We start from the raw sequence: 12883 nt of genomic DNA on the forward strand, positions 1-12883 counted from the left end.
GTTTTGAAAGCCACAAATCCTTCAAAGTCCTATTGAAGTCCTAGATAGTTGTTCCCGATGTCGTCTCATTGCCTTGTGCATCTATGGGCTTTTAATGACTGATGAGGCACCAAAGGTCACGACTTCAACTTTGACTGTTCTCACATTTTTCTACTGAGCAACTCCTATTTCTGAGAAAACAAGAAAACACTAGATTAGTTTTGAAAATGTCTCCCATTGCTTCTGAAATTGCCTGGAAATACCTGCACTTCAAATTCAGCTGGCTTGAACCTACATGATTAAGGTCAACAGGTCAGTTAAACTCTTTGACACCTCTCTTTTTTTGTGCCTGTTAATAAGACTTAAAATTACATTTAGTAATGTTTCAGGAATGACGTGCAGGCCAAAAAAACAAACCAACAAGGGTTTACTTTGTTCACTTATTTAATATTTATGGTAGAACAACAGGAGTTGTCTGTTTTTTTTATATATTCTATTTAAACATTTTTAACATCTTCACAAGAACATGCAGGTTTATGGAATACTGTATTCCATTGGGAAAACCGTAAAGACTCAGTGCCATTAAAAATACACAAACTGGCTATTCGTTTCAAGGGTGATGAAGAGGAATTTGAAAGTTGCCAAGGTCGTGGAGGCATAAAATTGCAGCCTTTGCAGTGAGTGAGTACATAAAAAAGATAAACAAAAAAAATAAAAAATACTTTAAAAACATGCTGGAACACAACTACTTTTTGCATTGTATCAGTAACAATTACCTTTTGTAAAAGAAAACCTTATTCGTTTTCTTTAAGAGAACAGAAAGGACATTTCTCTATTTAATGAAAATTTTTTTGGTGATTGCACATTTTTATGCACGATACATAATGGGGGAAGAAAGTACAACAAATAAAGCTGGAGTGCTCAGTTAACGCTACAGACGATACAACAATCCTATTGAAATGATGCAGAAATCTGCTCTCATCCATTCATCTTTCTGTTCACTCATTCATCTGTTTTGTGATGCTGTCAGTGGCAGGCAGGCTGTCTGCAGCGCTCCACATTCAGTATATTAAAAAAAATCTACAAAAAAGTGTGAATTCAAGGCGTTGCAGTCGCCTGCTTTTGCATTGTTTCTACAAATATTGCACAACTCTATGTTGTTATCATCCTTCCCAGAAGTCCGTTTTCCGACCCAGGTGCAAAGGTGGGTTCATGGTTTCCATTTGAAGCCGCAGGCGTGACTCCGTGCGCGCTCTGCGTCCTCGTTCTGCGTTCTCTCCGCCCACGCTCCACGTTTCTCACAGGAGTTTGCGCGGCGTGTCCGTGCGGCTGATTTTCAGACGCGGTCTATCCTCTCCTCCTTCTCCTCCTGCGAATCGACCGATGCTTTTTTGGAGGGCGAGTCGGTCCCGGGTGTCGCGTCGTCCTCCGCGTAGGACATGTTGTCATACATTTCTCTCATTTGGTTCTTCATCTCCTCTTCCCTGGCCTCCTTCTGCTGCTGCAGCAGCACTGCTTTGTTCACGCCAGGACCTGGAAAACGAGAGACGGGAAAACTGAGCTCCGCTGCTGCCGCCTGTTCCCTGCACCCCCCACTGTGAAATGAGAGCAGCCGGCCCTGAAAGTTCATACCGAAGTAGCTGAGCAGCACAGGCAGGAACACGAGTCCGTGGGCCATCCCCAGGAGCGTGATGACCAGGTTCAGGCGGAAGAAGAATATCTGGATGAGCTGCGCTTTGGCAAACGCCAAAACGAGGATGCCTGGCAGGTTCGTCATGGCAACGCCGGCGAACACCTTCGGGGTGGAAAGAGAGGAACGTCGAGCCTCACGTCAACTGCGTCACGTAATACTGACGCCTGGTTCACTTACTGCACTGCCCATGCTGGCTGTCGCCTCTTTCGCTCTGTCGACGCGCGTCATCTTGGTGCTGAGCGCAAAGGATCTGGTCATGTGGGACACGAACTCCACGGAGATGCCCACCGCCTGCAAACAGCAAAGATTTGTAAGGTTCGCCAACTGCTGATTACTTGTTTCCTTGTCATTGCACCATTCGCACACTGAGCAGCGCGTACATGGGCTAAATTGGCAGCGCGAAGGCCGCTAAGAGACGTCGCCCTACCGTGACCAGGTTGATCAGGGCCACTGCGTTGTAATCTATGCTCCACAACGTCATCACCCCGACGGTGTCCACGACGATCATGACGATGGTGATGAGGTTGAGCAGGCCGGAGCGCAGGTCCAAACCCAGCAGCAGGCAGCACACCACGAAGGTCGGCAGCAGGCAGAGAGAGATGTTGAAGAGCCCTTCCTTCACAATGGTCAGGTACTGCTCATAAAACACGTAGGTTATCCTGGGAGAAGAGGAAGAACGAAAAAAGAAATGGTACAAATCTGAGACAAAAAAAAAAAGTTCATTTGATGAAGTTGGACATTTTTGCAGGCGTGCGGAAGCGAAAAGGTTTTCGTTTGAGAAGGTAGAAGTTGGTTGAAACACTCACGTGTAAGGAAATACTTCAAAGTCCGGCGAGGTGCCCGGTACTTTCCTCATGTCCGTGGTGATCTTTTCGGCCAGCTCTCTGGCTTTTAACAAAGCGGCTGTGAACTCCTGCGAGTTGGTCAGTGGAGTGTGATACGCCATGAACCGGGTGGCTTAGGGGGCGACAGGACAAACGGAAATGTTACCGACGTCGCCCCTCGCAGGTGCAAGTAGGAGACGATCCAAATCTGATTTTGCTCTCAAAGTGCAAGAAAAACGCACCAATTATTTCTCCGTATTGGTCTCTCACCACTGACGTGTCATAGGCTCCTAGACCACTGTGAGGAGAGACGTGAAGGTGTGAGGGTGTTTTGTAACGTACTCAGCTTCTCCACACGTGTGGCTTCATTACCCACCCTTTGGAGCACTGCAGGTCAGGCCTGTTACCCAAAAAATCAGGGAGGAAGCGACTGAACTCTTCCATAGTGGGTCTGACGACGCCGTCCAAAGGACTCGCCAAGCATCTCTTCAGACAGGAAAGACCAGCTGTTCGGGGCGCAAAGGAGCAAATGTGTCACTCGCAACAAGCCATCGGCTGAGAATGGCTGTCGAGTTGCTGTTTGCAGAGAATGAAGTCTCACTTATGTTTGCAGGACAGAAGTTTCCAGCGTTCGGACCAGAGGTGTAGAGACGACAGCATTTGGACCCCGGGTTCAACCAGTCTATGAAGTCATCCACCCACGAGTTGGCGGGAATGGCCATGTAGGACCTGCGGTGAGCGCCGTGAGTTAGTCAGAGGTGAAAGGTCAAACTTCAAAGGCTAAATGAAACAGTTAAGTTTCGAAAAAATAGCCGTGCCGACTGAGTGATCTCCGCATTTACCGGCACCCCTGCTAAAGGCAGAGTGAAATCATTTCACATGAATTACTGAATTTATTCACTGGGTGAAATAAATAAATAATACTTTTTTTAAAACATCTCTGTATACAAGTCAAAAAAATGGGAAAGGGAAGAGAACATATCACCCAAGTGCAAGTGTAACGAATGAGGGAATAGGTACAAGAAATAAAGCTATTTTTAAAAGTGGCATGCTTATTATTTTTATTATTATGGGCTGTTTACTTGTAAATGCTTTAAATGTTACATGGGGATCTTGTTTATCAGAGTACCTCCCCATATCGTTTGACTTATAAACGTCGAAACGCATGAGGAAATAGGTAAGAAATAAAAAAATAACCTTCTGATGAATTTATTGTCTCATTTGTCATTTATACTAGTGAGAAATGGTTCCAGGAACAGATTAGCGCCACACAATTAAGTTTCTTCATCGGAAAACAACAGATTTTGTTTTATTGAACTAATGCAAGACGCTACAGTATCTGTGTTGTTTTCTTCTTCTTCTTCTTTAGTGCTGTACCTAAGTATCTCTTATGAAATACATTTTTTTCTAGATTGTGTTTTGTTTTTTTGTTTTTTAGGAAGAGTAGAAGTTTGAGATATTTGTCTCATTTTAGCTCGGTGGCATTTACCCAGCTGAGTTCGTCATGAAATACCAGGACGGGGTTGTAAGTCAGAGGTCACAGGTACAAAATCAAGCCAAATCAGTGACCTTCCAGGAAAACGATATGATAATGCAGAAAATCTAATTAATGCGGCCAAAACAAAATAATAGATGCAACGGTTAACTATGATCTGATGGTCAGATTTGAACAAATTAAGATTAACGCTGACTCACCGTTCGGGGTAGTCTGTGGCGTATCGGATCTTCTGAGTCATGGAGAACTGATCGCAGCCCACGCTGGAGCAGACGCCGTCCATTCCCTCCACCGTGCTGAAGTTGTATCCCTTCTTTGTTACAAAATAAACCGGCACTCCAACTTCGAAGTATTTATAGAGGTATTGGAAATAGTCCAGCATGTAGGATCCCTGCAGCAGAGCAGATTAATCCACAAGGGAGGTCACAGGGGAAGAGGTCAGGTTTTTGCGTTTCCAGGTGACCGTGGATGAAGCGGCTCCGACTGACCTTTGGCATCGCCAGCTCCTGATCCAGACCCACTTTCACGTTCAGCATGAGGAATATGGACGCACACAGCATGAAGATGAAAACCAGCATCTGAGGAGAAGCACAAAATCAAGGGGAATAAACTTACATTCATCCAGGTCGTCGCATTGGAACAACAAACTTTGAAGTGTTTTGCATTTTTGCAGAGTGAACACATTGTATTCTATTTATTGACAGGCCACAGTTTCAACGCTAATGGTGAAAAGATTAGATCTGAAAAATTTTACTTTTCGCCTCATCCTGTAGTGAAAGTTTGATATAATTATTCCATGACAAAAAACTTGGAAAACTGCTAAAAGCCAAGTTTGTAATAACTGTACTTAAAACTATTGGTTGGTTCCAAAGTTAATGAAGGCTCAAAGAGCGTCAGACTCTGAATGTATCAGCTATGATACATTATGAAGTCCTGTTTACTGTTTGCCACCAGCCACATGCGGCAAAAAAACAAAAAAAAAAGCTAATATGTGGAAGAAATTGCTTTGATCTGATAAAACTAGGGTCATCCTTTCGGACTGTCTGCAGAATGTTTTGTAAGTGAAACGTTGTGGCGTCAAGGTGACGGTTCAGCTGCAGCAGGAAAGTTGGTCAAAGTTGGTGAGAACAGAGGGAGGTAAATTCAGAGCAAGAGACGAAGGTTCACCGTCCGGCAGGGCAACAACATGCAGCAGGCACCGCCACAGAACATCAAACCTTCCCATCCGGCTCACAATTACACACTGACTGCACTGAGTTGGTTCATCACACAAAATCCCTCACAAATTCAGCCAATTATTCCATGACAAAATATGTGTGCCTTGTAACAGGGCTGCAACAATTTATCAGATAAATCATGATGAATAGATTTTTAAAAAAATAATCACCGACTAATTTAGCAATTGATTAATCATTAACTGGAGCACACAGGTTCAACAAAAGGCTCCTCTGGTGTAAGAGCAAAATATTCAGAGCAGTAATTAAGTGAAAACTGCACAAAAATTAATACATTTTACACTTAGGATTTTTCATTTTTTAAATCTCCTTTGTCTGTAAATATGTTCTGCACAAAACTCCCGAATTTCTATAATTTTAGCTTCATCCGGTTGGATTTCTGTAAAAAAAAAAAAATGAAGGAATGCTATTACTGCATTTTTGGCAAAATTGTGATTATTTCTTAATTTAAAAAGAAATTAATTTGTTTTTGTTTCTTCTGTATTTCTAATGTTTTCTAAAATACTCTTACGAGGTTGAATAAATAAATAAAATTAAAAGAAATTACAGACTGTGACAATTTTTTAAAAGTCCAATTAATTAGCTAATCATCACAATAATCGATAGAATGATCAAGTAATGAAATAACTGTTGGCTAGTGTGTAACTTAACAAAACCTTCTGCGAGGTCATTGATCATCACACATATACCAGTGAGCAAATTCATATTGGCTCTTTCTTTTTTGCGACTTGTTTGAAATGCTGTACCACTGTGATCCTGGTGAAGTGGTGCAGCAGGACGGGAGCGTAGTATTTCCTCATGAACGGCAGCAGGAAGCCCTCGTTTGGTTTGTTGGGACGGCGGGTCGACACGGTCGCACAGCAGAGCAGTTCACAGCGGTTGTTGTCCTGGCGCCGAGCGTCCAGAGACAACAGCGCCACGAAGGCCGTCATCTGGAGGACAAAGTCCATGAGCACGGCCAGAGCAGCGTACAGGGCAAAGGTCTTGACCGCTGGCATGGTGGACAAGGCCCCTGGTGAGGCAAAACACAAACATCATTAAAGATAAACAAAGCTCTTCATCCATTTTTAAAAAAATGTTCCTTCTTGTTTTGCATAGATGAAAAAAAAAAACTAACCTAAAAAGAAGCAGACAGACTCCGAGAGGCTGCACAGGAGCATGCTGGGAGCAACCTGTCCGAGCACTCGGCCTATTTGCTCCTCCCGCGTCTCTCCGAGCTTTCTTGCGTCCCTCTGAAAGGACGGAGCGGACGGACGTTAAAATATTTATCATATTTAGACCGCGCTTGGCAGAGATGCAGCTGCGGGTTTCCCGGCACTCGCCTGGTACTCCAGGACAAAGATGAAGATGTTGTCAGCTCCAACAGCGAGCACCAGGAAGGGAACCACCTGCAGGATGACCAGGGAGGACGGGATCCCGATCCAGGAGTAGAAACCCATGGAGGCCAGAACCGAACAGCCCACCACCAGAATCCCCCCCAAGCCCACCAGAAACTTGGAGTCCACCTGCAACACAAGCACACCTGTCAAAATAACTCCCTGTGTTACTGTTTCAATACTGTAAAACTTTATGATGAGGAAGCCAACAGTACGTGTCCAAGAGATTAGATTAGCACCATGGTAAATTAAATGAGACCCTGTCGGATTTTATTATTCTTTAGCAAAACAATCAAAGTAATTAAGCTTCAGCTTAATTACAGTAATAACCTCCATGTCTAGTGTGTTAAAAGGCAACAACAAAGGAAGCCATGGGTTATTTGTTTAGCAGATATTAGATATAATATCAATGTTCTCTGTTGTTGTAATTTGACAAAAATGAGGATCTGTAAGGACAATTGTTTTTGCACGCCGTTGTCTGCGAAATGTAGTAGTTGTAGAAACATTTTCTTGATTGCTATCGACAAGTCTGTCTTTCAGCAGCTAAAAAAATGTACTCCACTGTACTGACATGAAATTTTACTCCCCCTAGACTTACCAGTAAGCGTTTGCATGAGGAGTACTCCCCCAGTGCCACTGCGATATAGACAAAGATCACAGCGTAGCTGATCATAAAAATGGGAATATCTTCTGCTGTTGTCCGATTAATTTCATCCTCCAGGGACCTCTGGAGGCAGAGAGGGAGAGAGAGAACCCAACAAGACATGAACTGACACTGGTCAGAGTCTGAGAAAGAATAGATAGACGTGAGAACTCAATGCCCTTGCAGAAGAAAACTGCTGCAATATGTCTTTATCAGCGAAAACCTGATAACAACCTCTTTTTATAGGTAGGATGTGATTATAGCCAGTAGGTAAAAGATCAGAGGCCTGTCAGTAATGATACATAATCAGGGACAACTCTGAGATTATCTCTAATGCTGATTTAACAAATAGACAGCCAGAAAACATGAAAAGTTGAAAAGTATATTGGCAGAGATCCCTTTCGCTGCCTCTACCTCGGCCATGTATGCAAAGGTGAAGTTGGCCTTCGGGTTTCTTTGGTAGTCCTGGACAATTTTGAGAAACTCTGTCTCCCACTGCAGAGCTACTTTGAACTTGGGATTGTCGCGAAGGTAATTGTTGAGGGAGAAAGTCAGGATGAAGGCTTCAGCATTGGTGTACTCGTCATCTGGGGACAAAAGAAAACAAAAACAAAACAATGAGTGCAATGTTCAAGTTAGCCAAAAGGATTTGTCTTTTGGCGTGCTATGAAAACTTATTCTGTGAAAAGCATTAGGGCTCTAACCTTTGTAACCTCCCACTGCTAGAAATGGGAACACTGGTGCTCCATAGTCTGCCATGCAGCTCAGTCCTAAATCGGTGATGTCTTTGAAGGACAGCGGAGAGCTTGAGAGGAGGCAGAAGAAGGAAAGGGTGTGACATTTGTGCTTTGTGCTGAACATTTAAGCCACTCGTCCTCACACCGACACATACTTGAGGCAGTAGATTAGATGGTCTCTCCAGTCGACCTCTTGGGTCACCCCCAGTTCAGTCATATTTACTTTAGCATTAATGTTGTCCAGGCTGTTCTGGAAGTACTGTGGCAAGCTGTTTACCGCACAGTCAGTCAGCGAGGGGTTGGATGGGTTCAGAGGCGCGTAACACACATCCTTCAGGGTTGCTGTGCGGTTCAAATCCTCTGACCAGAACTCAATATCCTACCGCAATTCAAAAGTAAGTTAAGTAACAGGTAGCAGATTTCAAACCATCTATGTCATTGCTTTTGCCCCTGACTTGTTACCTGTATTCTCCTTTGGAGATCTAGCAGCTCCAGTATGAGATTTTTAGAAATAAGCCCGCTGAAGTTCTGCTTCCCGAACAGCAGTGAGTTATAAATGTGCCCTTTTCTTCCTGGTGCCGTCAGGATCAGCTGGTTTGTCCTGAAGAAAGGAGTGAAGTGTTTGTCATGGAAGTCCTTCTCCTGCCGGGCCCTGCTGTTGGGAGCGGACCACAGCTCCACTGGGTCAGTGGTGAGCTTGATGGACTTCAGGCCGACAGAGAAAACAGCCACGATGATGGCCGCCACCAAGAGAACCTTGAATGAACATGGAAAGGTAATCGCCTGGCTGATTTTTGTCTACATTTAGATGCTTCCGATTGTTGTAGATCTACTTACTGTGAGTGGATAAGATGCCATCAGCGTTCCCCAACGCTGAAACTGACGACTCATGAAAGCTTGAGCTGCCATGCTGCTTTTATCTGCACACGTCACGACTGCTGGGTTGATGATGGGCTGACCCACTTCGTTGCTGTTCTCGTCTTTGATTTTCCCTTTCCTCCCCTTTTTATTCAGATTTTTTCCATTGTTAGATTTTACATAGTAAGACACAACGAGGTACACCACAAAGGCACATATCAGGAGACAGAGCAAGATAATGGAAATCACAAGAAATCCATTCATTCCCTGGACTCTGAAGGGTTCAGGGGGCGGAGGTGGGGGTGGCACACGTGGGCACGAATCGAGGCAGTCCTGGCAGGAGCAGGCCATCTCGCCTGTTGTTGTGTTCTCGTTACACCCTAAAGCACGGCCATTGTAAGGAACCATCCCCTCTGGTACTCCTGTCGTGTCATTCTCCTTAAACAGCCGAAAGTCGATATCGAGAGGCGCGAGGCCATTGCTGGTGTCCCCCTGGAAGTCATACCAACGCTGAGCTGTGCACAGTTTGGATCCATACCGGCCGCACATGGTGGCGATGGCAAAGCCTCCTGTGGCTGGAATCCTGACGTTCTTGCAAGACTGGAAGGCACCTTCAGCAAAAGTGCTGCTGATGTACGCCTGGTAGGCTACCACTGCATCCCTCGGCCTTCCCAGGTGCGTGACGTTCATGACCTTTGTGACATTAACCGTAAGCGTCTGGTTGGGGCTGCAGGTGGTGGCACAGTGCATGTGGGCAAAGTTTTCAGCACAGGAGGGGCAGCGGATCAGCACGGCTTTGGACAAGGTCAAACTTGTTTCCAAAGACAAGAGCTGTGGTAGGGAGCAGCAGGCATATGTGTTGCTTTCTCCCTGGTCCAACATGGGGCATACCTGCAGTACGAAGGGTATTTCAATCCTTCTGATAAAAGAAACGACAAAAAAGAACCAATGTGCCTACGCTTCCTTTACCCAGGTGGTGAACCAACCTGCTTGAGCCTCCTGTAGTGCTCGCCTGTAACATGTCGGGCCCGGCTGTAATTGAGACAAGGGACAATTGGAGGGATGAGGGTTTCTCCCACCGTTGGGTTTTTACCGCATTCATCATAGAAAGCACAATAACCCGCTCTGTGTTCGACCTGTGAGGATGCCTGAGAAGAAGACAAGGATGCTTTTAGTCCATCCATCCATCCATCCATCCATCCATCCACCCACCCACCATCAGTTTTGTCAAGTGTACCAGTCTTCCCTCTGTGTTTCAGAAGCCATCAGTCTTTTCAAGCACAATTGGGAAGATTTCCTTGAGCTTATATGTTTCTCTTTTCCCTATAAGCAGAACTGTGGTCATATATGTAAAGTGTGAAGACAGTTATAAAAATATCTTCAGGAAATTCTCTCGTTATTTTTTCTGCTATATAGAGAACATGCATAATTTTGAACTAATATAAAAACATAACAAGTACAATAAATACATTTTGTCATGTGAAAAGTACTTGGGTGCCTTGACAATTTATTTTTCTGTAAAGTACATAAATAAATGTTGTGTGTATTTTTTTTATATTTTTATATCCTGAACCACAAACTAAGCATATAAGATTTTATTGAAACAAGTAAAATAGCTAAATGTTTGTTAAAAATTGATTTGTAAAAACTTGCAGATCCAAAACTTAAAAAGTGTCTTGCACCATTGCCTTATTATAACACAGGCCAAGAGTTTCTAACATTTTTGGGGCTGTTTTTTTCTTATTTTGATTTAATGAATTTACAAAATTGATATCAATGCAGAGATCTGATTAACATTTATCTTATACCAATAATACATTTCATTTTTTCTTTTAAGTTTAGGATGATTTAATTTGTTTGTAAAAAGACTTATGTATTTATGTACATATAACTATATCTATCTATCTATATAAATGGATATAAATGGATATATATATATATATATATATATATATATATATATATATATATATATATATATATATATATATATATATATATATATATATATATATATATATATATATATATATATATATATATATATATATATATATATATATATATATATATATATATATATATTTGAAGTCCCTGAAGACTTAGGGTTTCTCACTTTTAGCTTTTAGCTTTTTCTGTGCTGTATGTCCTTAAATTATTTAAAGTTTTATTTTTTATATCAAACACGTCAGACAAACTAACACATTTTCTATGAAAAACACAAAAGTAAATATTTTCTGTGCAGATAGACAAAAGTCCCTGCAAAGGTAGGCAGGTATAGCTGCTTGATGAATATTTTGTTAGGCGACATTAGCAAATGATTTAATGTCCATCTCAACCCAGCGTGAATTTAACAACTTTTCAAATCTGCACTCAAAACACTAATAAATAAAACCTCTGTGACACCACACACTGGTTCATTACAAATACTGGTGAGATCATTTTGTGGTTTTCAGTTCATTTCCTACCACATTTCAGAGTAACACAATATCAGGTCACACAAACATCCTCGTTACTCACCAGACAGGCCAGAAACGTGACCAAGGCAGCAGCTCGAAACATTTTCCTGGAGTGTTTCAGCAACAGGTGAGTTAGAGTTCTCACTTTCTGGAGTGCTTAACAATCACCGCTGACACATCAGGCAAAGACAGAGAGCAGGATTCAATGTCTGAGCTGTCCTCGCTCTTCTATGGTCTGTCCATCTAACTAAAGACAGGGGGTGGGAAGAAAAAACCATCCTGACTTTTCCAGCGTCATTACTACTGTGATGTCACGGCTCTCTTATCTGGTGTGATGTTGGGGACGACCAATCAGAGCAACGGAGGATCAATAACCCTATTAGATTATTAACGTAAAATAGGACATGGTTTCCTAGGTGACTCAGAGCAGTTTGGAGGAATCGTTTGGGAATAACCCAAACAAACAGCCTCACCCAGGTTTTTCATAAGCTCTGACTGTACGCTGTCAGTGCCTGTCTCCGACTTATCATGCTTCCATTGATAAACTTCAGTTTTCAGCTTAAATAAAAAGCTTTTTTCCTTTATCGCCTCGGTATTGTCTTTACTTCTCTTTGATGAAACTGAACATAAGCCTTTTCTGGATCATTTACCAGGAGAAAGTAGAAACTGGACATTTACATAACCACACAAAACAAAATGAATGTTTTGGAGTCACAAGGTTCTCATGTGAGTTTCATGGAGTTTTCTTTGAGGATGTGTGCGAGAGACAAACCAGTTGTACAAGGAGGAATGAAGAATCCCCCAAACATCACCCACAGCCACTCATTCTCTGCCTGTGAACTCTTGTTCACTTTGAATCGCTGCGTTCTGGTTTGTAACTCCAGCAGCCATTGGGCGAGAGGCAGGAAACGCCCGATGGGAGAAGATGCAAACTCTGAGCAGAAAGACCCCAACGCATGCACTTGAACATGCATTTCTCTTAAATAGTGATGAACAGAATGGGAACGTCTAAAACTGACAAAAGTAACGGCACATTCTCTATGAGAGTACCTCCATCCTTATTCTTCTATTTAGCAAATAGAAATAATTTTGACTTAAAACTGAAATAGCTTAATTTGAAGTCCAATCAGGAGAAAACAAAACAAAACGATGTTTTCTGTGTTTTTGTATCAAGTGTGTACATAACCAGCTTGAACTGTAGGTGCAAAAAGTGTATTCTTTGATCAGCACATGATCCCTGTGAAACTCATTGCCTCTTTCTAACAAAACATATTTTTTATCCAGTTTCTCTAAAAGGCTCTATTCCAGCTCCGCCGTATCGATACTGGGTGGCCACCGTCCACACAGGCCAGAGGATCAATCATTTCCTGAATCATATCTGCTGCCTAAGATCAACCTTGTGATTAATGCCATTATCACATTATGTCAAGGCCAGTGCAGTGATAATAGCGGACGGTTCCTCCGCAGAACATTTACATGATCAGGGCGAAGGTGCTGGTAGACGTTTTGTAATAAACGCAGATGCTGAGGAGACGAGGGGGGATCAAGGCAGATAGTGGGATGTTCTCTGCCTTGTCGCTTGCT

The 12883-nt window shown here is 42.8% G+C and overlaps 1 protein-coding gene across 1 annotated transcript; it reads right to left on the reverse strand.

The window, feature by feature from the left end:
- Positions 1-405: 405 nt before the first annotated feature.
- npc1l1 (NPC1-like 1) lies at positions 406-11536 on the reverse strand. Its single transcript, XM_055050839.1, has 21 exons — positions 11361-11536; positions 9827-9988; positions 8820-9731; positions 8445-8738; positions 8138-8361; positions 7950-8050; positions 7660-7832; positions 7201-7329; positions 6549-6731; positions 6344-6458; positions 5973-6238; positions 4480-4569; positions 4192-4382; positions 3098-3225; positions 2873-3002; positions 2739-2794; positions 2479-2629; positions 2100-2331; positions 1850-1963; positions 1612-1774; positions 406-1512 (listed from the first exon to the last, which is right to left on the reverse strand). Exons 1-21 carry the CDS (start codon positions 11400-11402, stop codon positions 1316-1318), a joined length of 4053 nt encoding a protein of 1350 aa, XP_054906814.1. The 5' UTR covers positions 11403-11536; the 3' UTR covers positions 406-1315.
- Between the last annotated feature and the right edge of the window lie 1347 nt (positions 11537-12883).

The sequence above is a fragment of the Poeciliopsis prolifica genome, unplaced genomic scaffold (genome assembly GCF_027474105.1).
Source record: "Poeciliopsis prolifica strain line A6 unplaced genomic scaffold, Auburn_PproV2 SCAFFOLD031, whole genome shotgun sequence".
Lineage (NCBI taxonomy): Eukaryota > Metazoa > Chordata > Actinopteri > Cyprinodontiformes > Poeciliidae > Poeciliopsis > Poeciliopsis prolifica.